The sequence below is a fragment of the Podarcis vaucheri genome (genome assembly GCF_965113315.1).
Source record: "Podarcis vaucheri genome assembly, chromosome: 8".
Taxonomy (NCBI): domain Eukaryota; kingdom Metazoa; phylum Chordata; class Lepidosauria; order Squamata; family Lacertidae; genus Podarcis; species Podarcis vaucheri.
In genome coordinates, this window is record NC_138766.1 from 90945609 (window position 1) to 90973348 (window position 27740).

At 45.7% G+C, this 27740-nt stretch overlaps 1 protein-coding gene and 1 pseudogene across 10 annotated transcripts in view; both read left to right on the forward strand.

Annotated features, from left to right (window-relative positions):
• The window catches only part of ADGRB1 (adhesion G protein-coupled receptor B1), a 388463-nt gene that overhangs the window by 335236 nt on the left and 25487 nt on the right, over nt 1-27740 (forward strand). For 5 of the 9 annotated variants that reach the window (XM_082235447.1, XM_082235446.1, XM_082235445.1 and 2 more), the window contains exons 23-27: nt 6053-6119; nt 8223-8308; nt 13300-13398; nt 23752-23923; nt 26542-26637. In XM_082235447.1, coding sequence (XP_082091573.1) covers nt 6053-6119; nt 8223-8308; nt 13300-13398; nt 23752-23923; nt 26542-26637 — 520 coding nt within the window. The remainder of the gene's footprint in view (nt 1-6052; nt 6120-8222; nt 8309-13299; nt 13399-23751; nt 23924-26541; nt 26638-27740) is intronic. The other 4 variants (XM_082235451.1, XM_082235450.1, XM_082235453.1 and 1 more) reach the window with 1 other exon arrangement.
• The window catches only part of LOC309539766 (tigger transposable element-derived protein 1 pseudogene), a 247767-nt pseudogene that overhangs the window by 26507 nt on the left and 193520 nt on the right, over nt 1-27740 (forward strand). The gene's annotated exons all lie outside the window — the stretch shown is intronic.

Genomic DNA, 27740 nt, shown 5'->3' on the forward strand with positions numbered 1-27740 from the left:
AATGAATGTTTTAGAATGTTGAACTATTTTTATTGTTGTTAGCCGCCCTGAGCCCGGCTTCGGCTGGGGAGGGCGGGATATAAATAAAATTTATTATTATTATTATTATTATTATTATTATTATTATTATCTGATAGCTTTCCCTTCCTCAATTGTGTAGTCCAACATTGGTCTTTCAAATTCCAGGGTATGGTCAGCGATGGGTGAATCTGTCAACTGATGTTTCTTTCAGTTTCTCATTTTCCCAATTTCAAATTCAGTTTGCAGATTATGATTTTTTTACAAACCTCCTCAGCATTCCACTACAAATTTTTACTGATGTACACATTTTTATACATAGTTTTGTTTTATATACACGTTCCGCTTAAAAAAGAAAGTTTTTAAGCAGACGTTGGATGACCATTTGTCAGAGATGCTATAGTTGAGATTCCTTCATTGCAAGTGGTTGGACTAGATGATGCTCAGGGTCCCTTCTTTAAGTGCTTTGCATTTAATGTTTCATCAGGCAGAATCCTTAATTTATGGATTTTCCCCACCACTATGTACACTTTAACAAGGAATTTATCTGGGTATATTCATTTTTGTACACATTACTTAGCTGGAGAACTGCACTGTGAAACTCTGAGAAGCACAGTTTACACCCTCTTTAAGAAGTCTGCACCAAATTGCAGCAACATAATTTCTTTCAGAATCCCAAGTCTTCCTCTGGGTTTTAGTTGAGACTTGGTGGAGCAGTTATTCCCACAGGGTAAAGGTAACGGGACCGCTGACCAGTAGGTCCAGTCGTGACTGACTCTGGGGTTGCGGCGCTCATCTCGCTTTACTGGCTGAGGGAGCCGGCATACAGCTTCCGGGTCATGTGGCCAGCATGACTAAGCCGCTTCTGGAGAACCAGAGCAGCGCACGGAAACGCCGTTTACCTTCCCGCCGCAGTGGTACCTATTTATCTACTTGCACTTTGACGTGCTTTCGAACTGCTAGGTTGGCAGGAGCAGGGACCGAGCAACAGGAGCTCACCCCATTGCAGGGATTCGAACCGCCGACCTTCTGATCGGCAAGCCCTAGGCTCTGTGGTTTAACCCACAGCGCCACCCAAGTCCCAGCCTATTCCCATCTCAAGAAACATGATTCAACTTATATTGATGGTTTAGTTAAGTAGTATGTACTTTCCAAGTTTCTTTTTCCTATTATGCTGAGAGAGCGAAAGAGTGTGCATGTATGGGGTTGCTGGACTACATGATTGGCCTGATCCAGATTCTTCTTAATGTTCTTTTACATAGCAAGAGTATTATCTCTGCACTATGGAACCCAAATATTCTTTGTGAGGCAGACAGCCCAGATTTTGCAGCAGCTTCCCAAAGCAAAATGTTGGCATGGTTGCAAAGAGGAGCAGATGCTCACGGGGAACTCCGAAAAGAGCAGCCCAGCAGGATTGTCAGAATCGAGTTTAGGGACTCTGGATGTCCCAGTGGCAGATTCCCCAGTGCTCAGAGGAAAACAAGAGACGAGAACCAGCTGGAATTAAATCTGTGAGGAAGGAAAATGGAGTCAATCCGATGCAACACTGGGTGGATCAAACGATATTGCAGTCTACCCTCAGCTGACCTCTGGAATTCTGATGTATTTAAAAATGCTCTGTTTGACACATGCATTTGGAATTGGCATATTTTGATATGAGTTCAGATGGTCGTATGTTCACCATGGGAGGTCTGAGGTTGATGAAATATCTTGGGATGTGCAGGGAAGTGCAGAGCTATACTACTACTACTACTACTACTACTACTAATAATAATAATAATAATAATAATAAATTTATTATTTATAACCCACCCATCTGGCTGGGTTTCCCCAGCCACTCTGGGCAGCTCCCAACAGAATATTAAAAACACGATAAAGCATCAAACAATAAAAACTTCCTAAACAGGGCTGCCTTCAGATGTCTTCTAAAAGTCAGATAGTTGTTTATTTCTTTGACATCTGATGGGAGGGCATTCTACAGGGCAGACGTGACTACCAAGAAGGCCCTCTGCCTCGTTCCCTGCAACCTCTCTTCTCACAGGGAGGGAACTGCCAGAAGGCCCTTGGCGCTGGACCTCAGTGTCCGGGTAGAATGATGGGGGTGGAGACGCTCCTTCAGGTATACTGCGCTGAGGCCATTTAGGGCTTTATAGATCAGCACCAACACTTTGAATTGGGTGTTCAGGGCATCGGAAGGTCTGCAGGGCTTCAGTGATGCCAACATCCATGCTCCTCCACACACCCAACCACTTCTCTTCACTGTTGCTTGCCACTGCAGCTCCCTCAAGCCATAGGACACCTGGCTTGAGAGCTGTACATGTGAAAAGGATCTAGGAGTCTTGGTTGACCACAAACTTGACATGAGCCAACAGTGTGACGCGGCAGCTAAAAAAGCCAATGCAATTCTGGGCTACATCAATAGGAGTATAGCATCTAGATCAAGGGAAGTAATAGTGCCACTGTATTCTGCTCTGGTCAGACCTCACCTGGAGTACTGTGTCCAGTTCTGGGCACCACAATTCAAGAAGGACACTGACAAACTGGAACGTGTCCAGAGGAGGGCAACCAAAATGGTCAAAGGCCTGGAAACGATGCCTTATAAGGAACGGCTAAGGGAGCTGGGCATGTTTAGCCTGGAGAAGAGGAGGTTAAGGGGTGATATGATAGCCATGTTCAAATATATAAAAGGATGTCACATAGAGGAGGGAGAAAGGTTGTTTTCTGCTGCTCCAGAGAAGCGGACACGGAGCAATGGATCCAAACTACAAGAAAGAAGATTCCACCTAAACATTAGGAAGAACTTCCTGACAGTAAGAGCTGTTCGACAGTGGAATTTGCTGCCAAGGAGTGTGGTGGAGTCTCCTACTTTGGAGGTCTTTAAGCAGAGGCTTGACAACCATATGTCAGGAGTGCTCTGATGGTGTTTCCTGCTTGGCAGGGGGTTGGACTTGATGGCCCTTGGGGTCTCTTCCAACTCTATGATTCTATGAATCTATGTTTCCTTAGTGTGATGCTGATAACACCAAGGCTGCAGGTTTGATCCCCATATGGGACAGCTGCATATTCCTGTTTCGCAGAGGGTTGGATTTCCAACTCAAGGTCCCTTCCAACTCTACAGTTCTGTGAAGAGCCTGCTGCTCCAGGCTAATGGTCCATATATTCCATCATCCTATTCTTACAGTGGCCAATCAGATGCCCCAATGGGAAGTCCACAACCAGGACCTGGATGCAACAGCGCTCCACACTTGTGAGTCCAGTCAAGTGTTATGAAGAGGCATAATGCCTTTGACTTTGGAGCTAGAACTTATGGCTAGTAGGCACTTAAAGCCTTTATGAATTAGTCTAAGCCTTGCTAAAGGCCCTTCAAGTTGGTGGCTATCACTACATCTCATGGGATTGAATTCCAGTGGTGAACTATGGGCTGCGTGAATAGTTTTAAAAAGTTCTGGGAAATAATGAACGTGCAAATAGCTTTTAGAAGTCCTGGGGAATAATGAGCTGACCAGCAAGAACAACAACAAAAATTCAAGCTGAAGGTTCCCTGCGGAGAAATGTTTGATCTACCTGGACTTCCGATGCAAGCTATTGGATGTTCACTGAGTGGAGGGTTTTGTGTTTGCTCCTGACTGGCAATGGAGCAGCAGGAATTAATCACATAGCACAGTGTCACAAGAAAGAGTTTGTTCTGCAGAGGGGACCTGCACAACGGTGCGACAAAGCACAGCCAGGACACAGCTGGACGTTGTGATGTTTTTCCACTTGTAGGAAAGATAAACTGGAAGTTGCTGACACAACATGGGGGTTGCAGTTTTTAATCACGCAGTTCCTGGACAAAGGCAGCCTCCCTGTTGCCTCTCTAACCTTCACATTCACGATCGTGCAGGACTGTATAGGTTAGAATCCCTGAGTTTCAATTATTCCTATATATGGAGAAGCTTCCTATTTTCTTGTTCCTTTAAAATCACTGTTCTTCCTTTAGCCTACATTTAAAGTGGCATCACACCACTTTAAACAGTCCTGACTTTCCACAAAGAATCCCACAGATTCTTTGCTAAGGATGCTAAGAGTTGATAAAGGTAAAGGGACTCCTGATCATTAGGTCCAGTCGTGGCCGACTCTGGGGTTGCAAGCGCTCATCTTGCTTTATTGGCTGAGGGAACCGGCGTACATGGAAACGCCATTTACCTTCCCGCCGGAGCGGTACCTATTTATCTACTTGCCCTTTTTCATGCTTTTGAACTGCTAGGTTGGCAGGAGCAGGGACCGAGCAACGGGAGCTCAACCCATCATGGGGATTTGAACCGCCAACCTTCTGATCGGCATGTCCTAGGCTCTGTGGTTTATCCCACAGCGCCACCCGCGTCCCACTAAGAGTTGATAGGAGGCGCCTATTCCCTTCGTAGTTCTACAGCTCCCAGAGTGGTTAGAAATGGTGCTTGAAAGAACATACAGATATTTTTAAACCTGGATTTAATATGCAGAGAGCAGCAAGAAGGATCCTGCTTAATGAAACATTAAATGAAGTGCATTTAAAGGTGAACTTACTTAATCCATACTCAATGAAGCAATACGTGAAACGAAAAAGCAAGAACCCAGCAACCGTTGCAATTTTCACGTCTCTTCATTTTGCAACGCTGTTTTCCTGCAAAATAACATGTACGAGAAATGCATATAAGGTTGCAAAGTGTTAATAAAACAATCATAGGTTACTGGAAATAACTGACATCTGATGGGAGGGCATTTCACAGGGCGGGCGCCACTGCCGAGAAGGCCCTCTGCCTGGTTCCCTGTAGCCTCACTTCTCGCAATGAGGGAACCACCAGAAGGCCCTCGGCGCTGGATCTCAGTGTCCAGGCAGAACGATGGGGGTGGAGACGCTCCTTCAGGTATACAGGACCGAGGCCGTTTAGGGCTTTAAAGGTCAGCACCAACACTTTGAATCGTGCTCGGAAACGTACTGGGAGCCAATGCAGATCTCTCAGAACCGGTGTTATGTGGTCCTGGCGGCCGCTCCCAGTCACCAGTCTAGCTGCCGCGTTCTGGATTAATTGCAGTTTCCGGGTCACCTTCAAAGGTAGCCCCACACAGAGCGCGTTGCAGTAGTCCAAGCGTGAGATAACTAGAGCATGCACCACTCTGGCGAGACAGTCTGCCGGCAGGTAGGGTCTCAGCCTGCGTACCAGATGGAGCTGGTAAACAGCTGCCCTGGACACAGAATTGACCTGTGCCTTCATGGACAGCTGTGAGTCCAAAATGACTCCCAGGCTGCGCACCTGGTCCTTCAGGGGCACCGTTACCCCATTCAAGACCAGGGAATCCCCCACACCAACTCGCTCCCTGTCCCCCCAAAACAGTACTTCTGTCTTGTCAGGATTCAACCTCAATCTGTTAGCCGCCATCCATCCTCCAACCGCCTCCAGACACTCACATGAAGCTCAGTGGGTGTCCTTTGGAGTCAGTTACTGCCTCTCAGCCTAACCTACCTTGTGGGGGTCAGACCCATGTGCTCCACCCCAAGCTCCTTAGAGCACAATGTGGAATATAAGGGCAATAAATTAATTAAAGCCACTTCCGCCCTACGGAGGAGGTGGGGTTGCGGGCTTCACGCTCCCACCATGCACACGGTGCCTGGAGCCCAGTCCCCACACGATTGGGGGAATCCCCAGCCACGTCACCCCCTGGCCGGCCAATCTGCTGGCTCTGGGGGCACGGCCTGCCCTATTTAAGGCAGACGCGGCAGGGGATCTCCCTCTTTTGCCGCCTGCCAGCTGCTCCTGCTATGACTATTAAAAAAAAAAGGGAGTATGTGAAAATTTGAAAAGGAAAAGGAAAATTGGGTGAACCCAGAATTGACACGTTTCCCCAACCCTAATTAATATAAGTGTTTATCATGCAACTTGTCTCATTGGGCAGACCTCTCCCGCTTCCCATTTTCCTCATTTTTAATGCTGTTTCTGTGCAATGTTTCCGCTGTGCCTGGAGACTAGTCTCGCCACTGCTCTGACGTCTGTTTTTCTCCCTCTTCCTCTCCTAGCTGTTGGCTTTCTTTGGAAGGAGGTCTCCTTTATGCCTTCGTGGGACCAGCAGCGGCTGTCGTTTTGGTACTTTCCCTGAATTCCGAACATTTTTCTTTTTCTATGTGTGCCTTCCCTATGCTCCCAACCCCCCCAAAGACCACTTATTCTTTTATTTTTATTTTTTAAAAAGAGACACTCTCTCTCTACCTTCAAGAGGAAATTGCTCCTTGAGGAAAGCAAAAGTGCCCAAGCTAAGGTCCTTTCTCCACAGGAGATTTGTTTTGGATTAATTAAGAGTGTGAATGCCATATTGATGGGTGAATTTGAATGAAGGCACTTAAGGGAGGGGAAAGGAGGATTAAGAGTGGTTTGCTTCATGTAGCAGTTGCAAAGGTCTGGCATTAGCTGTGTTCAAAGGACCCTGAATATACTGTGATTAATAGGCATCCACGAACAAAACGTAATTCAAGACACTCTGTCTGAAATGTGCATAAACACTGTTTGAGGGACAAGAGATCTGGCAAGGAGTCATTGACAACTGGGGGCGGGGCTAACCTTGCACAGGATCTCTGTGTTGTAGGAACAGTATAGCCATGCATCCTTGGAGCATGCCCTCTCTATTTTTCCCTCTTCCTCATTTCGTCTAGGTAAATGCAATACACAATGCAACAGGGAATAATAAAAATTATTATTATTATTATTATTATTATTATTATTATTATTATTATTATCATTATCATCATCATCTGCCCTTCATGCTAATATCTCAGGGAAGGTTACAACAATTTAAAATACAGTTTCAAAGCATGCACTTAAAAAGAGGCATCAAGAGTATAATAATAATACAGTGGTACCTCGGGTTAAGAACTTAATTCATTCTGGAGGTCCGTTCTTAGTCTGAAATTGTTCTTAACCTGAGGTACCACTTTAGCTAATGGGGCCTCCCACTGCCGCTGTGCCACTGCCACATGATTTCTGTTTTCATCCTGAAGCAAAGTTCTTAACCCGAGGTACTATTTCTGGGTTAGTGGGGTCTGTAATCTGAAGCGTCTGTAATCTGAGGTACCACTGTAATTATTATTATTATTATTATTATTATTATTATTATTATTATTATTATTATTATTATTTATACCCCGCCCATCTGGCTGAGTTTCCCCAGCCACTCTGGGCGGCTCCCAATCGAGTGTTAAAAACAATATAGCATTAAATATTAAAAACTTCCCTAAACAGGGCTGCCTTCGGATGTCTTTTAAAAATAAGATAGCTGCTTATTTCCTTGACATCTGATGGGAGGGTGTTCCACAGGGTCAGGGTGGGTGCAACTACTGAGAAGGCCCTCTGCCTGGTGAGAGGTGAGTTATGGGGACCAGTTCACATTTTGATGCGGAACTCCCCACTATGCAAACTTGATATGCAGCAATCCTTCCTTTCTGAAAGTTTGCACTGCAGTTCTTGAACCAAATGCTATGTGCAAAAAATAAATAAAATGTGCGTGTTAGGGGGAAGGGTGCGTTGAAATGCATGCCTTAGTAAAAATAACATACAAAATGCATTATGTTAAGGGAATTTGTTTGCCAAAAAAAAAGTGCACAATCAGAGAAATTCACCCTAACCCACTGATGAATTTTGCAAAAGTGGCACGGAATCATGGAAGACTGAATTTGAAACTGGGGAAAAAAATAATGAGCAGCTGAAATTGACACATTTTTCCACCCCTGATCAAAGGGAGCTGATGGCCTCTTTGAGCCCACGGGGCTTTAAAGGAGTTCTGTCTGTGGCTTGTGTTTGGGATGCTGACAAGGAGACAACGCCATCCTTGAGCAGAGAGACATGACATCTTTCATGCTCACACACTGGTTCCCTCCCTCCAATTTGTATTCCTGGGAACTCTCTTGAAAAATTGGTTTGACTCCAATGTCTGCTTTCCCAGACACCAAACGTTCATCATGCAAAAGGCTCCAGGACCAAATAAGAAATTAGCAGTCCTGGGTCCTCTAACCTTGTGCAGGTCAGAGTCCCTCTGGCCACTCAGATTTTGCTGTTAACCTCTCTTAAGCAATGCTAAGCTGGCTGGGACATACCTGGGCATATTCAGCAGGTTGAAATGTATGATTTTGCTTCTGATTTTTGACATGGTTGGGCTTTTCAAACAAACGTGTCTGTCTGTTGTTTCTCTTCCAACAGGTGAACATGGTTATTGGTATTCTGGTATTTAACAAACTTGTATCGAAAGATGGAATAACAGATAAGAAACTGAAGGAACGGGCAGGGTATGCCTTATATCAATAATTCCTCTAAGCAAAAAAGAATGAAACCGGAAATTAAACAGTCACACTTGATAACCAGGCAGGGGCGGAGGAACACAAAGGGGAGGGTGATAATGGTAACCCCCTTCCTCACAAAAAAAGAAAGTAGGAATTAGCTACTAGAGCTTCTTTTCCCAATTGGGACAGAAATGGAAGGCAAAGGTTTTCACTTGAGTGTGGTTTACTAAAGGAGCAGAAATGCAACAGAGAACTTCATGCAAAAAAAACCAACATGAAAACAAGGATCCAATTGATGCTCGCCAAAGGAGACACTGGGTGGCTCATTGTACGTGAAACTAGTGCTGGGCTGAACTTTCCAAAGAACAATGTTAGGCCTGGATTTGGGGACTGGGCTGAGGGTGAAAAAGTCGGTTTTGCCATGGATGCGTGTCCATTTTTTTCTGGGGTGGAGCTTTCCTGAGCTCATCAAAGGTTCCACTTAGGGCTGCCACCAATTTCTCCCCAAACCAACTCTCAGAATGGAGGCATGCTGGGAAGCGTACTAGGCGGGTTGTCAAATGCTGCTGGTGGTTGCTTGTGAGTAACCAGGCAGGACTCCAACCTGTCTTTTACAGGTTTTATTGTGCAAATTAATTACGGTGCAGATCTACAAAGTTCATGTCCGTCTTAGTCACTTGCAGAATCCGGGAGTGGCCCCTTCCAGCTTCTCCCCCAACATAAAAGCTTTGGCACCCCAAGTCTCTTCCTCCCCTCCTTGCGTTTCACCCCTCTGTGCAAGCTGGGCGACGGAAGGGGCATGCGTCCCCCTCTCTTCGTTTGGCTGGCCCCTTCACTCTTTTCCTCACTGGAGGTGTGGCTTTTCTCACCGCTGGAAGAGGAACTGCTCCTCAGGAGTTTCGGAGGCTCTCTGTATCCCAACGGCCCCCCTGCCTCCCTCCCTGGTTCCGATAGCCAATGGGTCCCAAACCCTTAGTGAGTTAGGGACTTCCCCTGCATGTGAGAAGGGATGCGGGTGGCGCTGTGGGTTAAGCCACAGAGCCTAGGACTTGCCAATCAGAAGGTCGGTAGTTCGAATCCCCGTGATGGGGTGAGCTCTCATTGCTCGGTCCCTGCTCCTGCCAACCTAGCAGTTCAAAAGCATGCCAAAGTGCAAGTAGATAAATAGGTACCGCTCTGGTGGGAAGGTAAACGGCGTTTCCATGCACTGCTCTGGTTTGCCAGAAGTGGCTTAGTCATGCTGGCCACATGCTGTACGCTGGCTCCCTCGGCCAATAAAGCAAGATGAGCACTGCAACCCCAGAGTCAGCCACGACTGGACCTAATGGTCACGGGTCTCTTTACCTTTACCTGCATGTGAAGATAGGCTCCGGTGGATTGAGCAGACGAGACCAAGAGTGGGTCTAAAGGTCAAGAAGGCAGTTTCTGCATGTACTGTAGAGGGAAGTGAGGGGCAGATGAGGTTCATCAACCTGGAAAGGTAGCCCATCTAGAAGAAAGAAAACTCTTCCTAAACCTCTGCTGTCTTGCAAGGTGCAAAAAACAATGCCATCCAAACCCATTTCTACTCAGAAGTAAGTCCTGCGGAATTCAGTTGTTCCCAGACTGCCTTGGGCTGATCTGGAGGAACCTGGCCTTCACCTAAGTCTAGTGGAGACAGCCCCAGATCACCCCAGGATAGATTGGGCTGCCCAGAGCAATTGGCAGTGGACAGTTCATCTAGCAGGGAGAAAGAGAGGCTGGCAGCCCCAGTGTGATGAGTAGAGAATTCAGTCCTAGAGGCTGCAGTGTGCTCCTTTGCAGTATCAAACCACACAGCCAGAAAATTTCTCGATTGGGAGTTATTGTCCTGTTGAAACATGACTGAGTCTTCCAATCAAGGCCTCCTCCAGCTGGTTATCGACTGTGTCAAATGTGTACTGAAAATGAAAACATCGAGGGAAATGTGGGCCTTTGCTTTTCCATACCTTTCCTTCCCCCTTCTTTTTTCTGTTCATTTCTTTGCTTGCATGTGAAATGTTCTCTTTTAAAAAGTATGTTATCCACGTTGAATGGTTCTGCTGATCTTGTTACCTGTTTAGAACATGTTACCTGTTGAGAATGTGGAAATGCCTGGGAGAGCTTGATCAATTCAGGTCATCTAGCCAGCTAAGGTCAACCTGGGGGTTTTTGGAACTGTGTTGGAGAAGTGGCAACGCTGGGGGTGGTTATAGTAGATTTTGATGCATGTGACATGAGAAAACTTGAAAGTGGACATTCAAATTATTCCATGAAGCTCACAGTCCACTGCCATTTGCTCCTCAGTAATGATAATTCAGTGGTATAGACTGCGTTTGAATATGGAGGTTCTGTACAGCCATAATGGAGAAGTCATTTGGCTTAACTGATAAGATGATTCCATATTTATCAGTCGTATTGTTGCACTCCAGTGCTTCCAAGTGATGTAGGCAGTAAAATAAAATAAACATTAAAGCCAGATTTAAATTATCAGAAAATATATTTTAGAAGGAGCAAGCCCTCTCCATCCCACATAAGAGATGAGAAGGCCGCTAACTACCCACAAAAAGGTGATTCAGTTATATCCCTTTCAATTAAAATAAAGGGGTGTGTGGAGGAACCATTTATTTCCAGTCTCTCCCAAGAAGAGAGTAGCATTAATTGCTCTTTGAAACACATTTGCATTCCAGCAAGGAATACAATAAGTTAAATAAACTTTTTGTTTGTTTGTTTGTTTGTTTGTTTGTTTGTTTAAGGCCTTCCAAACTGTTTCCCAACACATGTTTCCAAAGCCAAATACAACATAAATATAAAAAAACGACATCTACCGAAAGAAAGAAGAGGTTTTTTAAAAAAATTATTTAATTCCATTTCTGAATCACTTCCCGTAAAATATCTCAAAGCAATTTACGCAGATTAAAAATCATTCTGCACGAGAAGGGGGGGAGGACATTTCATACAGTGGTGCCCCGCAAGACGAATGCCTCGCAAGACGGAAAACTCGCTAGACGAAAGGGTTTTCCGTTTTGGAGGTGCTTCACAAAATGAATCTCCTATGGGCTTGCTTCGCAAGGCGAAAGTGTCTAGCGAGTTCCTGCGGGGGTTTTTTCCCTCCCCCCCTTTTCTAAGCCGCTAAGCCGCTTATCAGCTGATCTGATAAGCCGCTAAAAGCCGCTAAAAGCTGCTAATAGCGCTAATTCGCTAATCCTTCAATGGGCTTGCTTCGCAAGACGAAAAAACCGCTAGGCGAAGAGAATCACAGAACAGATTCTTTTCGTCTTGCGAGGCACCACTGTATATGCAAACAATTGAAAGCAATTTCATATGTAAAAAACACCCCAGCTCCAGGAGAAATACAAGATATAGAAATATAGAAATATGCATATCAATTTATGGAGAAAAGAAAGAAAGAAAGAAAGAAAGAAAGAAAGAAAGAAAGAAAGAGAGAGAGAAAGAGAAGGAAGGAAGGAAGGAAGGAAGGAAGGAAGGAAGGAAGGAAGGAAGGAAGGAAGGAAGCCATAGATCTGATTATTGTTGGATCAATGACATGTACTGAAGAAATGAACCTATGCTGCCAATTCTCATAGACTAGTATAAAGTAAGCAGCACATAGGAGGCACACAAAACGCTACCAAACCATTCTACGTTCTAAATCTTATATTAATAATTCATTCATTTATAGTAAATGAATAAATGCTTAAGTCAAGAAAGAACTTAGCATATGAAGTGTAAGTATTGATTTTGGATTATTAATATAAGATTTAGAACGTAGAATGGTTTGTTAGCGTTTTGTGTGCCGCCTATGTGCTGCTTACTTTATACGGATCAATGACATGAGCTGCATACCTGGATCCAGTGTGGTGTAGTGGTTAAGAGCGGTGGACTCGTAATCTGGGGAACGGGGTTCGCTTCCCCGCTCCTCCACCTGCAGCTGCTGGGTGACCTTGGGCTAGTCACACTTCTTTGAAGTCTCTCAGCCTCACTCACCTCACAGAGTGTTTGTTGTGGGGGAGGAAGCGAAAAGAGAATGTTAGCTGCTTTGAGACTCCTTAAGGGTAGTGATAAAGCGGGATATCAAATCCAAACTCTTCTTCTTCTTCTGGATGTCAGATGTCACTGCAATTTACCAAAAGGAAGAGTGGAAGGGGTGAGCCACGGAGAAGTCAGTGCGGTGCAGGTGGAACGGCAGAAACGTTGCATTGGTTCTGCTGCTGCAACCGCACCACACAGAACTTGCAGCCCCTCGCCTCCCTCTCAATAAGACACTCAGCCTTAGAAAGTCAGGTGTACACATACACACACACACCAGCCCTTCCAATCACTGCTGCAGCTGCCCTCTCAGAAATCTCTGACAAAAATCTCAGAAAGGGAGCAGAATTCTCAGAAAGGGAGCAGAACAGGGTAAAGACAAACAGTGACTTTTCTCAGCTATGCAAGCTACGCGGTAGAAATTATTATTATTATTATTATTATTATTATTATTATTATTATTATTATACTGTCCTATACCCAGAGGGCTCAGGGCGGTTCACAGAAAATCACAGAAATTGTGGGTAGCAGCGGGATATTCACAGCCCTGAGTCCCACTCTGTGGCTGTCCAGCCTTTTCCAACACAGTTCTATCTAACCCCAGTAGCTTTGACATGGTTCTTGACCTTTGGGGGGCGGGTGGGGCGGGGTGGGAGTTGGGCTGTTGTTCGTGGCTTTCCGCACCTGGAATGACATAGATGAGAGTTTTAATCCTTCCCTTTCCGTTATTTCGTTTATTTCTCTCTCTCTCTCTCAAGCTATGGGTGTCGTCGGTCGGGATTTCCTTTTGATCTGTTAATTTCTTTATTTTTATCCCCCCCCCTTTATGGGTTTAAATATTCCCTTCCACCCACCACCCGTCCTCCTGTCCTTCCTTCCTCCCTCCCTTTTCTTTTTATTTTTTTGGTTTTGTTTGTGTTTTCACGAGCAAAGTGTTTTGTTTCGTTTCAGTCTTTTAATTTTAATTGCAGTCAGATGGCAGTGCCTCTTTACGGCATCACGCTCAAATGTTCCAAGTGTGGAGTTCTATCTTCTGCTGACGTTTCCGCCACAGCCACCAGTAACGCCATGTTAGTTCCTCTAATTTCAACTTCTTTTCTTTCTCCTTTTTTTGTAAAAAAAAATATTATTATTTTCTATCCCCCTTGACCCTTTTGGTTAAGAGTCACCTACTTCTTGCTCTCTCTCTCTTTCTCTTTTCCGCACCCTGGTTTGATTTCTTATACCCGCCTGGCTCTTCTGTCTCCTTTATTCTCTCCTTGGACCATATTAGGAACCTAGGAAGCTCCTTTATACTGAATCAGTCCATCTATCTCAGGATCATCCCCACTGACTGGTAGTGGTTCTTCAGAGTTTCAGTTAAGAGTGTCTCCCAGCCCTACCTGGGAATGCCAATGGCTATTGAACCTGCGACCTTCTGCATGCTCTACCACTGAGCTATGGACCTTCCCCAAAACTATAGAAACCCCCCTTTTTTAAAAAAAGAGGTGCACCCATTATCCAAGAGGAAGTGGCTGAATTACAAACAGCTCCTTAGAACCCGTTGAAAGCTTGGACTGATGGGTCTTCATCGATTTCAGTCAGGATAGAAACCCACAAACGTGGGGCCAACGCCAAAGTAGCCTTGTTCCTTGTGTTCGATCCATCTGCCCACACCAACGTGGCAGCTGCATTTTCTACTAGTCGCAGTTTGGGAAGCATCCTCAAAGGCTGCAATATAGTAGTCCTTCCATGCAGTGGCTCCTGGATGGACCATCAACCTCTGTGTCCAGAATTCTCTCATCCTGCACAGCAAACTTGGGAAGCTATGTCAATATAGGTCTACTCAAGTTTGCCTTGCAGGTCTTTTCAGGCCTTGCTGGTGCTTCATTACCTACTTAGATGTGAAGCTGGGAGTTTTCCTCAATTCATGTTCCTACCTCGTTTACAGTGGCCCTCACAATGTCACTACAGCTTCCACCATCCCTGACAATTGGCCATGCTAGCTGAAGCTGTAGGGATTTGGAGTCCAGCAACATTGAGAGGGCCACGGTTCCCCATCCCTGTATTAGCACCTGGCTTGCAGAGATCTACTGCCCCTGATAATGGAAGCTCCATTTAGCTGTCAGAGCTAACAGTCACTGATTGGCAGTGCTAGGCCTAATTGTAGAAATGGGGATGATATACCTGGACTGCAGCATCCATCACCCCTGACCATCGGTCCTGCTGGCCAGGACTGAAGGGGGTTGGAATCTAACAACATCTGGAGGACTTGGGGTTGAGATAGCTGACCCATAGGGTGCTATGATTCTGTGATTGCAGTTTCCCCACCTGTGAATGATGCTGCAATGTTGCAGCCGTGAACTTTCAATTCAGATTGAGGGGTGGCAGAAAACGAGTCTCCAATACTAAGGTTGATTTTCTGTAGGAACCGATTAATTTGCAGGTGCCGGGCTTATGACTTGTGGCAAGGAAGTGAAAACGACAGTTAAAAAATAGAAGGGAAACTCCATCAATTCCCCCCTGCAACTGGTCAGCCCACTCCTTCAAAGCCCTTGCAGAAGTGATGTCGAAATGGACCTTTAATCCATCCTTGGATTGAAGGTCCTTTATTCCACCCTTAGATTGAAGGCTGCCTTAAAGCATCTCCTCCTCCCGTTGTCCTATTTGACAGAAAATTGTTCTCTGTGGCTGCCCCATAGAATTCCTCTGCTGTCTTCCGCATGCCATTCACATTCCAGTATCCTAAATTAAGCTTGTTAATTAATCTTGGCTTGCATCATTTCAGCATATGATGTTGGCAGTCTAAGGCAGCAATGGGCAGACTTTTGCCTTGTAAGAACTGCTTTATTTGTTTTTAGTTTTTCCAGCTAGAACCAGGTGCAAAATACTATCTCAGGAGGGAAGGAATGTTTTATGTAAGAAGGGCAGGGAATTTATGTGCACATGCTCAACCCAGGACAAAAATCCGCTTCTGGGATTTCTCCCAAGTGTTTATTTGTTCCAGGATAGGAACCTTTCAGACATTCCTATCATTAGGCTCTTGGGGATCAAAAAGTCCTACTGTTGTACTGCAAATGGCCAATATATCTATTAGTACTAATCAGTGCTTTTTTTCTGGGGGAACGTAGGGGGGGCGCATACCCCTAAACATTTTGTGAATCTAAGTTTGGTCTCACTGGGGGCAGTATTTCAATATGAGTAGGAAAATGAGAGTACCCCTAAACATTTATTTATGGGGGGAAAGCACTGATACTAATACCACTTACTTGTAGCAAAGTGGCTTCTAAAATTGCATAAGTATAACCATGCAGATCAGTTGATCCTGATTGCCCTTCTGTTGGGGGTGTAGAAGTTTAGTTCATTTTTCAATTAAAGGTGGACCGCAGTTTCCAAAACAATACACAAGCCAAAATGCTTTTATCCGCCAAAATCTGTACTTCTCTGAATTTTCTATGCTGTTCTCCAGCCAAGGAATGTGTACCCCACAAAACTTGCACATAGTTGTGACAATAACATAGAAACATGCATTACGATAGGAGAAAATGCTTAACCGAAACATGCATGTTGGGCAAAATTAAAGACACAAAAGTTTGTATGAGGAGAAATTCAACCTAAAATACTAGTAATTTTTCCACAGGAGTTTCCCTTTCTTTGTTTTTAAAACAAATTGGGTGTGTAACTCAACTTAAAATTGGAACAATGCGAAACTGAGAAAAACCAGAATTGATCGATTTACCCAGCCCTATTTAGTGTAGGGGTGAAGCTTTTTAGATGTTGCTATTGTTAGATGATAGGGGATCAAAAACCATTTACAATCTCCTGCAGATCACTCAGAGATCTGCAGGTAGATCCTAATCTACCTTCTGCCTACCCACATTCTAAAGACTGCTCCATTTTTTGTGTGGATTTTTCCAAAAGAGTGCATTATAAAAATGCATATAAATTGTATGCATTTTGTACACACTCTTCCCATAAATATGTATTTCTTCAATGCATTTTGATTCTTTTCAGTGCAGCCCCTCCCCCCTCACACCAGTAATGTGCATTTAGTATGCATTTTAGACATAACAGATGTATTTATGCATGCTCTTGGGGGGACTAAAACTGCAAAATAAAATCTGGGCAAGTGCCCTGGAAGTGGCCAGCTGTTGCAATCTGATCTGCAAGCAAATTTGGGGGTGTCAAATTGGGTCGGTTCACTGTCCAGATAACAAATGATTTCCCACGTTATATCCAGAACAGTCGTGTTTATTTTGCACACAGATACCAAGGCTATGGTTAAAAATATACCATCATAAGGAGCCTTGATATTACTCCTCTAAGGAATTCATTCTAGCAATGTCAGTGAGCCTTATAATTACCACGGTTCACTATGCACATTTGGCACTCGTTTTGTGCCCCATTATTCAATGCAAATTACTATGTTTGCATGTATTTGCATATATCCGCTTCTGCTAATTGTGGCAGGGCGGAGAGGAGCAACTCTGAAAGCCTCTGAAAATGGCTGTACTAGCTGATCAGGAATAACTTTATGACAGTAAGAGCTGTTTGACAGTGGAACTCTCCTTCACTGGAGGTTTCTAAGAAGAGGTTGGTTGGCCATCTATCATGGATGCTTTAGCTGAGATTCCTGAATTGCAGGGGGTTGGATGAGATGATCCCTTCCCACTCTATGATTCCAACTCTATGGTTTTAATGAAGGTGCTAGAGCAGTCTTCATCAACCTGGAGCCCTCTACCTGTTTGGACAGCAAAGCCCATCACAGAATTGTAGAGTTGGAAGGCACTCAAGGATCATCTAGTCCAACCCCATGAATGATAATAATAATTTATACCCCGCCCATCTGGCTGGGTTTCCCCAGCCACTCTGGGTGGCTTCCAACAGAATATTAAAATACAATAACCTATTAAACATTAAAAGCTTCCCTAAACAGGGCTGCTTTCAGATGTCTTCTAAAAGTCTGGTAGTTGTTCTTCTCTTTGAAATCTGGTGGAAGGGCGTTCCACAGGGCGGGTGCCACTACCGAGAAGGCCCTCTGCCTGGTTCCCTGTAACCTTACTTCTCAGAGGGAGGGAACCGCCAGAAGGCCCTCGGCGCTGGATCTCTGTGTCCAGGCTGGATGATGGGGTTGGAGACGCTCCTTCAGGTCTACTGAGCCAAGGCTGTTTAGGGCTTTAAAGGTCAGCACCAACACTTTGAATTGTGCTCGGAAATCTACTGGGAGCCAGTGTAGGTCTTTCAAGACTGGTGTTATGTGGTCTCGGCGGCTGCTCCCAGTCACCAGTCTAGCTGCCGCATTCTGGATTAGTTGTAGTTTCCGGGTCACCTTCAAAGGTAGTCCCACGTAGAGCACATGGCTGTAGTCCAAGCGGGAGATAACTAGAGCATGCACCACTCTGGCAAGCCAGTCTGCGGGCAGGTAGGGTCTCAGCCTGAGTACCAGATGGAGTTGGTAAACAGCTGCCCTGGACACAGAATTGACCTGAAATGCAGGAATCGCAGCTAAAGAATCCCTGACAGATGGCCACCCAACCCCTGCTTAAAAACCCCCAAGGAAGGAGCATCCACAACCTCCCGAGGGAGTCTGTCCCACTGTCAAACAGATCTTGCTGTCAGGCAGTTATTCCTAATGTTTAGTTGGAATCTTCTTTCTGGTAATTTGAATCCACCAGTTCAGGTCCCACCCCCTGGAGCAGCAGAACCGAAGCTCGCTCCTGAGTTATGGTAGCTCAAAGCAGCTGGAGAAAGCCAAGTTGAAGATCGCTGGGCTAGGTATTAAGGGAGTGGGGCAAGGGATAGAAAAGAAAAGAGAATGAGGAGTAACTGTAGACATTTTTCTTGTGCTGGGCTTAAGAAGAGGTTGAGATGGAGGGAGACCACCTGGAACAGAGGCCTGAAGTGCAGTTTTTGTGCTCTTCCATATCCCTCACCCAAATCTACCCCGGATGTCCTGCTGGCATCTTCTAGCTCCTCACAGAGCTCCCGTCCTATCCAAAATCTGCTGTGCTCTGCTCTCACAGACACTGTCCTCCTCCTTCATCTCAAAGACATACAGCATTTTGGGAGGAAGGGTGGCAGGAAGTCATATTTGATCCCTCCTGTCTGTAGAAGAAAAGCAAACCTCCAGCTGTGGTTGAGGTAAAGGTTTGTCCAAGACCCTGTTGATTAAGACAAGGTGATTGTGATTAAGACAAGACCTCCACCAGCCAGGACTTCTTCTCAGCTGATCAGTACGGTGTTCTACCTATATGCTGTTATAGGAATGACAAGGTTTTTGCAACCTGGTTGAAATATACTCGGAGTCGAGTGTGGATTTCATGCTCTTTATTCAGCTCATAGTAGTGAGGAATGGAAGTTCCCCCAAAATGTCTGCTTTATATACATTATTTACACAATGGGCCCCACATGATTAGCTAATTCTGGGATTCTCCTGTAGGCCAATCAGGTTGCGGATCCACTTCCACCTGAAGTTGGATTGGGTGACTCCTGTGGACCAATCAGACTAATGTATTCTGGATCCTATTGTTCTAGGACCAATCAGACTGCTGCATTCTGAATCCTATTGTGGTTAATAAGAAACCATAAGAAACTAGCTCGGCAGGGAAAACCCCCCAGAAAAACAGCCTTGCTGTTCAAAAACCTGAAACATTCCACACTTCCTTCACCCTTTCGCCTCTTCTCCTGCCTTCATGCTGACTTCCTTTTTTCCACTCTAAGGGAGCCATGGCCTAAAGATAGAAACAGATAGTCCTATTACAGTCCAAGACCCTTGAAGACCCCAGAGACGTACATTCTGCTTCTACCTTGCCTTCCTCTTCTCACATCTCTTTCTCCAATCCTGCTGCTGGTTCCTGTTTGGCGCATGAAACACTTGCCTTTCTTCTTCTCACTGCTCCCTGTGATTCTTTCATAGAGCATCCTAAGCTTCTCCTTTTTCGACCTTCCTCCCTGCCTTATCCTTGCCCTACCTCCAGGAGACCTCTTCTTCATGCACCCATCTTTCTCCATACTGCTCAACTCACCTTTCTCCTTCAAACCTGCTCCCTGCAGCTCCCAGCTTCAGCATCGCCTAAAATTTCCTCGCATCGCTCTCCTGGCAATCTCTCTTCAACCAGGTTCTCCTTCCTTTCTGTCCCACTTAATCTCATTGCCTACCTGTTCCTTTGGAATCTCCCATTTCCATGCCACCTTCAGCTCTTGCATGTATACCCCTGATATCTGAGAATTAACAGCCCCCAAAGATTGGGGTGACGCCTCCTGATCCCCTTCCTGTCTTCTTATTATGAAGGTGTTTGGGGAAAAACCTGTTGCTTTAATTCTGGAAGGGCACCTTTGACTGTCCGTTTGCACAAAATCTGAGCATGTGAATTTGTAGCAGACAGACTCATAGGAACACCGAAACATAGAAATCTGCCCTGTACAGAATCGGAACTTTGGTCCATCTAGTTCACACAGTCTACATTGACTGGGTTTCAGGCTGGGAACTCTCCCAGTCCTACCCAGAGACACTGGGGGTTGAACCACCTCTGAGCTACAGCCCTCCCCCATGTTAGGGTCATCAATGTTATCCATTGCTAGAACTGGCAGAAACTGCAAGTGCTTCAAGGAAGTGAGGAAGAGGACCTAAGGCTGGGTTTGGTACGTCGCCTAGTGGAAAAGTCTCATCAAGACTCAAGATTCCCTTTTGCAATGGATGGCTCAGGGATAAGCAAATCTGAACGGCTCCTAATTACTGCAAATGCAGAATCCCAACAACTGATCTCTTAGAGAAATGATGGACAAATTGACTCTCTTCTTCCTTGCATGGAATATTACCTGTGCTACTGTCTCATTGATCTCTTTCCGTCTCCCCGCCCCTGTTCCATGTGTTGTTTCTGTTCACTTTTTTTGGATTGGGCTGGGTTCTGTTCTTCCCACCCTGTGCATGTCCCTAAGTCCGTTTTATTAACTTTCAAGTTGCAAAAGGGTGCCATTGTTGGGATGTCCTGCTAGCCAGTGTCATATGTTTGAGAAAGAGGTGGGGAGCACACCTGAAAAGAGGAGGTGGGTGATGGAGTTTTTGGGCACAGGGTATGGTTTGTTTTGTTTTGTTTACCAGATTTATGGCTCAGTTTGAAAACTATTCCTTTTTTTAATCAAATCCCGCTCTGCCAGTCCAAAGAGAATCCCACGCCCCCTTTTGAACTCTTTGCTCATGTGAGTATTATCAAAATAAGACTTTCCCCAAGGCTAAATATCTAAGTTGCCTCTGATTACCATTGAGGGGGGAAATACTCAGTGAGCAAAAATAATAATCAGTGAGCATCTCCTTCTCACCATTTGCTACAGAAATAAGCTGTTTAATTTGTTCATGCAAATTTAGACAAGCTTATGAGTTGATACCAGGTAAGGGGAAAATATGTTTCTAGAAGAAGTGGCTAAGAGCCAGTTATGAACTGGCCTTGATTCCACCCAAGTGTCTATTGTATAGCATGAAATGAAATAGATGAATACTCAGAGAAGACCCAGCTACAACAGGAACACACAAAGCTGCTTTTGGTCCATCTAACCCAGCAATGCCTACACTGACTGGCAGAAACTCTCCAGGATTTCAGATAGGGAGTCTTTCCAAACCCTACCTGGAGATGGCGGGGATTGAACCTGGAACCTTTTGCTTGCAAGGCCGATACTCTACCACTGAGCTATGACCCTCCCCAGCTGATATTGCCTTATTCCAAATGCACCCGGCTTGAAATTTTTGCTCCCGCATCTTCTGCAAACAGGCTTATGTTGCACTGTCACAGAAGTAGACCTCTCTCTCTCTCTCTCTCATGTAGTTGTTTTTGCAAATTGGGGCTGGTTCAAAAAGGGGGAATCACCTCCAAAAATATCACAAGAATTTTTGGGCTTCTTGTGAATAAGATCTTGTGGAAAGATCTAAAAATAATGGATTGCATGGAAGATATAGCACATCTTAAAAACCCAGTACACATGAGGCAAGCCTGGATTCATCATTGCATTATTTTTACCCCCACCTTCTTCTACAAGGAGCTCAAGGTGGTAGATATGGTTCTCCACCACTTCAGTTAAGCCCCATGACACCCCTGTGAGGTAGATTAGGTTGAGAGACAGTCACTGGCCCAAGGTCACTCAGTGAGCTTCATGGCCAAGTGGAGATTTGAATTCCGGTCTCCCAGGCCCTGTCGGGATTCAAGCCTTATCAGAGGAACTGGCCACTCTCCAGGCACCCGGCTTGAACTCCTTGTTGACCTCCCTGTCTGCGTTCCCAGCAAGATACAGGCTAGGTCACTATCGGCGATCCTCCTCATGCGCGAGGAGAACACACCACTCTTCCCTGCCTCCCCCAGGGAGGGGAAAGAGACAGACAGAAATGTATTTACATAGCTTTATTTCTGTCTTTCCAGCAGTACAGAGAAACACGTCTGCTTTCTCCAGACACCAACAGCAGAGAGTCAAGCTCCACCTCCTGTACTTCCTGTACAGGTCAAATGACACTCTGAGCTAACATCCGGTGCTCAGTACAGTGAATAGACTGCCCCTTTGTTCCCACGGTACAGTCCCCAACAGTCACATCCTGTTTGGCTTTCCAGCCAGCTGCAACTCGCTGCTGCATTGGTCCTTTTCTGTAACAGGCCCTAGTCCGACACTCAAACCACTACATCACACTGCCTTTCTTGGGCTTGGGCACAGAGTACTCATTTAGCAATTCACACAACCTCTCCAAAATGAATTGCAGGGACCCAAACGCTTTGTATTGGACTGCCTTCTTGTCCGTTTGAAATCTGAAGCTCAAGATTGGTCCACTTTGGGAGTCTTTGTTTGAATGCCTCTTGGGCAACAGAGAGATGCTTTATGCATCATTGGGGAAAAAACTAGCAGTCATCGAATCTCGCTCATGGCTAAACAGCACATTAAGGCATTCTCAATTCAGAATTTAACTAATCTAAGGCAAATCAGGTAGAATTAAAGCAGGTTTTCTACTCTAAAGGAGTCTCCTCAGGATCCAGAAAGTGATTGCAAGAGCAAACAGGTAGTTTTCCTCGAAGCTCCGAGAGAGAGATCCAAAATCGAACAGTTGGGTAATACTTTTACTGGCACCAACCAAGATACAATGGTGCCCTGCAAGACAAACGCCTCGGGGGACAAAAAACTCGCAAGACGAAAGGTTTTTTCGTTTTCGAGTTGCTTCGCAAGACGAATTTCCCTATGGGCTTGCTTCGCAAAACGAAGCTTGCCCCCGCACCCCGGACCTCTTTTGAAGCAAGGGGCGGCGGGGAGAAGATCGCTTCTCCCCGTTGCCAGCCCTGCAATCTCCAGGGACAGAGGGGAAGGTGTGTGCACGCCTTCCCCTCTGTCCCCGGACCCCTTTTGAACCAAGGGGCGGCAGCGGGGAGAAGCGATCTTCTCCCCTCCGCCCCTTGCTTCAAAAGAGGGGACAGAGGGGAAGGCGGCCGCGCCTTCCCCACTCTCCCCGGACCCCTTTTGAACCAAGGGGCGGCAACGGGGAGAAGCGATTCTCCCCGCTGCCCCTTCCCTTGCTTTAAAACAGGTCCCCTCTGTCCCCGGACGGTCTCCATAGGAACGCATTGATTGATTTTCAATGCATTCCTATGGGAAACCGTGCTTCGCAAGACGAAAAACTCGCAAGAAGAAAAAACTTGCAGAACGAATTAATTTCGTCTTGCGAGGCGCCACTGTATCAGAAAAGTGTGGAGAGCTTTTTTGTTCTCCATCAGGCAAGATGGAATGCAAAGCAGAGGATGAGGGGGTCAAGGTGTGTCAAGTTGCACCCCTAGGATTCTAAGATGAAGACACAACCACTTGTCATCCTCAAACCCTAGTCCATAGACTATACCTTAGCTGTGGAGTGTGTAGGTTATGTTAGGGTAAGCATTAATATCATCATTATTATTACTATTATTAAATTTTCTATCCCACCTTTCCCTCCAAGGAGTGCAAGGTGGTATACATGGTTCTCCCACTCCTTATTTAACAACCCAGCTCAAGGTGGTGGATATTGTTCTCCACCTCTTCAGTTAAGCACCACGACACCCCTGGGAGGTAGGTTGGACTAAGAGAGGCAGTGCCTGGCCCAAGATCACCCAGTGAGTTTCATGGCCAAGTAAGAGGATACACACCCTGATTTCACAGGTCCTAATCTGACACTCTAACCACTACACCATGGTCCCACCTGTTTTCTCAGTGTGCATCGTTATTTTATGTTTACATATGGCTCCTTCCTTGGTCAGAAACCCTGTCAGCCCCTTTCCTCGGCCGACCAGAATGTCCCGTTGATAGCTCGGAAACCGTTCGGGACAACCCTGCCTCTACCAGAAATTATTCCTCTGTCGCCCCTTGGAAAGCAGAGGTTTGCGGGATCCGCTCGCATGAGCGGCTGCTGAGGAAGGCTCAATGATGGTCTCTTCTCTTCCCTCTCGCAGGGCATCGCTGTGGAGCTCCTGTGTGGTCCTACCTCTCCTCGCCCTCACCTGGATGTCAGCAGTGCTGGCCATCACAGACCGCCGGTCAGCCCTCTTCCAAATTCTTTTCGCAGTCTTCGACTCCTTGGAAGGCTTTGTCATTGTGATGGTCCACTGCATCCTGAGAAGAGAGGTGAGCATCTGAGCAGGCATAATAACCCTTCCGCAGGGCCTGTAAGACAGAGCTATTCCACCTGGTTTTCAACTTGAACGTAGCCTGATCTTTTATTCCCCTTCCCTCCCTCCCTCTCCCCTTTTTATGAAGATTACCTGCTCTGGGATCCTAATTCTCCCCTGGTCTCCCCACTGGCTCAAATAGGACTAATTTAGCCAGCTAGCCCTGGTAATCATCTAATGTTTATTGGATGGATTTTCCCCCAAACTGATTTTTGAATTCTGAATTTATTGTTATTCACATTTTATACTGTATTTTATGCTGTTTTTTGTTGCAATAATTAAGTGTTTTAAATTTGTTGTTAGCTGCCCTGAGCCCAGTTTTCTGAACCAGGAAGGGCAGGGTATATATATAAAAAATTAATAATAATAATAATAATAATAATAATAATAATAATAATAATAATTATTTATACCCTGCCCATCTGGTTGGGATTTCCCAGCCAACAGAATAATAATAATAATAATAATAATAATAATAATAATAATAAAGCCCTAAAACATCAAACATTAAAAACTTCCCTAAACAGGGCTGCCTTCAGGTGTCTTCTAAAAGTCAGATAGTTGTTTATCTCCTTGACATCTGATGGGAGGGCATTCCACAGGGCGGGTGCCACCACCGAGAAAGCCCTCTGCCTGGTTCCCTGTAACCTACCTTCTCGCAGGCCCTTGGAGGTGGACCTCAGTGTCCCCGCTGAATGATGTGGCGACGCTCCTTCAGGTATACTGATTCGGCTCAGCCCAAACTCAAATCTTGCCTTGCTTGAGAAAAGACCATATATTGCTTTGCATAATTACTGGATCAGAAGGCATTGTCCCAGTCTCCTTTGATCTGTCAACTGCTAGGTTGACAGGAGCAGGGACCGAGCAACGGGAGCTCACTCCGTCATGGGGATTCGAACCGCCAACCTTCTGATCAGCAAGCCCTAGGCTCTGTGGTTTAACCCACAGCGCCACCCGCATCCCTTGGGAGGTGGGGTATAGGGGGCCTTAATAAAATCTACAAGCCACTCTGATTCCCATCCCATAATCTTAAGCTAAACAGTAGTGAAGAAAGTTCTTCTTCACACAGTGCATGGTTAAACTATGGAGGCAGTGATGGCCACCAACCTAGATAGGCTTTAAAAGAGGATTGTACAAATTTGTGGAGGAGAAGGCTATCTGTGGCTGTTAGCCATGACGGCGATGTTCTGCCTCCACAGTCAGAGAGGACGTTGCTTAATAAAGATGGATGAATTGATAAATTCTAGTACCATTCGTTAAAAAATTCTGAGGGCCCATTCTCTTTCCGCCCTCATCCCCAGGTTGTTGTAAGGACTCATTCTATAAATTTTAATTATTTATTTCACAATGTGCTTATACTGCCCAGTTGCAATGAAACCTCTAAGCCAGGGTTCGGCAAAGTTTTTGTGGCTTGGGCCAGTTCACAGTCCCACAGACGCCGCGGTGGGCCGGAGTGTGTGTGAGCACGCACCCATACGCAAACGCTATTTCCGGTGCTCCTTCTGGCACAGAGGAGTTGTGCACAGCTTCCCATTGGCTGCAGGAGCTTCCTGCAGCCAATGGGAAGCCAACTGGCATCGTGGAAGGCAGTCCCCATCTGCTCCGCCCTGGTTTAGCACGGCGCATGTGAGTGTTAGGATTTTTATCTCACCAGCTGCGCAGAGAGCAGCACAATGGTTGTTTACATCATGTGAGTGTCTGAGAGCGTGAGACAGGAAGTCTCTGCTTAGTCTCAGTACTGTAGAAGTTACTTTCGCTTCTGAGTGAAGTGTGCTCTTCTGTACTTCTGTTCAGAGAGAGCAGACACGCTGATGGAAGCTCTATGTATAGACAATGTACAGTGGTGCCTCACAAGACGAAAAGAATCCGTTCTGTGATTCTCTTTGTCTAGCGGTTTTTTTGTATTGCGAAGCAAGCCCATTGACGGATTAGAGGATTAGCGCTATTAGCGCTATTAGCGGCTTTTAGCGGCTTATCGGATCAGCTGATAAGCGGCTTAGCGGCTTAGAAAAAAGGGGGGAGGGGAAAAACCCCGCAGGAACTCGCAAGACATTTTCGTCTTGCGAAGCAAGCCCATAGGAGATTCGTTTTGCGAAGCACCTCCAAAATGGAAAACTCTTTCATCTAGCGAGTTTTCCGTCTTGCGAGGCATTAGTCTTGCAGGGCACCACTGTAAATAAAGTAGTTTAGAGCTACTGATTGCCTCTTTCTTCTGCAATGGGATGCCAGAAGTCGAGTGTGCTCCTCTCAGGAGGGAGGGGTTGCTTATTACTGGTCTCTCTGGACTGAGGAAGATTTACAGCCAGAGGGTGACCACCGGAGAGACGCTTCGGTGTCTTAGGAAGGTGGTGGCCTTCCCGGGCATTTTTCCAACAGTGAGCTGACCGAGGGGTTGGCTGGGGTCCTTGAGCAGGCGGTGGAGGTCCATGGGCCGGTCAAACGGGCCGCTCTAAGCAGATTCTGCTGGGTGTGCCTCTGTCCTGGTGCTGAAATGACTTACTGCTCCTCATTCCTTTCCTTTTGCTCCTTATGACGCTCTGATCCAATTCTCTCTTGTGCCACACATTTTCCCAGGTGCAGGATGCTGTGAAATGTCGAGTGGTGGACCGCCAGGAAGAAGGAAATGGAGATTCTGGGGGGTCGTTTCAGAACGGACATGCTCAGCTCATGGTAGGATAAAGTGCCTCTTGTTCCTCTGTTAAGGAATGAGGAAAATGCAGTTTTTCTCTTCTGTAGTGAAGGTACAGGGAACCAGGCAGAGGGCCTTCTTGGTAGTGGCACCCATGCTGCAGAATGCCCTCCCATCAGATGTCAGGGAGTTAAACAGCAACTTCTAGAAGACATCTGAAGGCAGCCCAGTTTGGCAAAGTTTAATAATAATAATAATAATAATAATAATAATAATAATAATAATAATATTTATTTATACCCCGCCCATCTGGCTGGGTTTCCCCAGCCTCTCTGGGCAGCTTCCAACCAAATATTAAAAACAATACAGCACCAGACATTAAAAACTTCCCTAAACAGGGCTGTCTTCAGTTGTCTTTTAAAAGTAAAATAGTTGTTTATTGCCTTGACATCTGGTGGGAGGGCGTTCCACATGGCGGGTGCCACTACCGAGAAGGCCCTCTGTCTGGTTCCCTGTAACCTTACTTCTCACAGCGAGGGAACCACCAGAAGGCCCTTGGTGCTGGACCTAAGTGTTCGGGCAGAACAATGGGAGTGGAGACACTCCTTCAGGTATACTGGACCGAGGCTGTTTAGGGCTTTAAAGTTTTTAATGTTTGACGTTTTATTATGTTTTTATATTTGTCTAAAGCCACCCAGGGTGGCTGGGGCAACACAGTCAGGTAGGCAGAGTGCAAATAATAAAATGATGATGATGATGATGATGATGATGATGATGATGATGATGTGTGACAAGGGCGGAGCCACTTTCAAATTCATGGAGTCCCGCGTTGACTCCACATGTCTGTGAGGTCACCTCCAGACAGCCTGTTTATTTTCCATTCATCCCTATTCGCTTGCACCAAATTTTCCCATAGGTTAGATGATTAAATAATGCTTTATATATTTTATTTATGGAAATGTACCAGTTGCTTTATATTTTGAAAGATTAAAATAACATCACAGCTGTGCAGAAAGCCCTGCACCGGCTGTCAGTCGAATATGAAATTAGGTTTCAGGTATTATTAGTAGTATCCAAAGTTTTAAATGGCCTAGGATGAGGTTATCTGAAAGACCACCTCGTCCCTTGTACACAACAGGCCAGA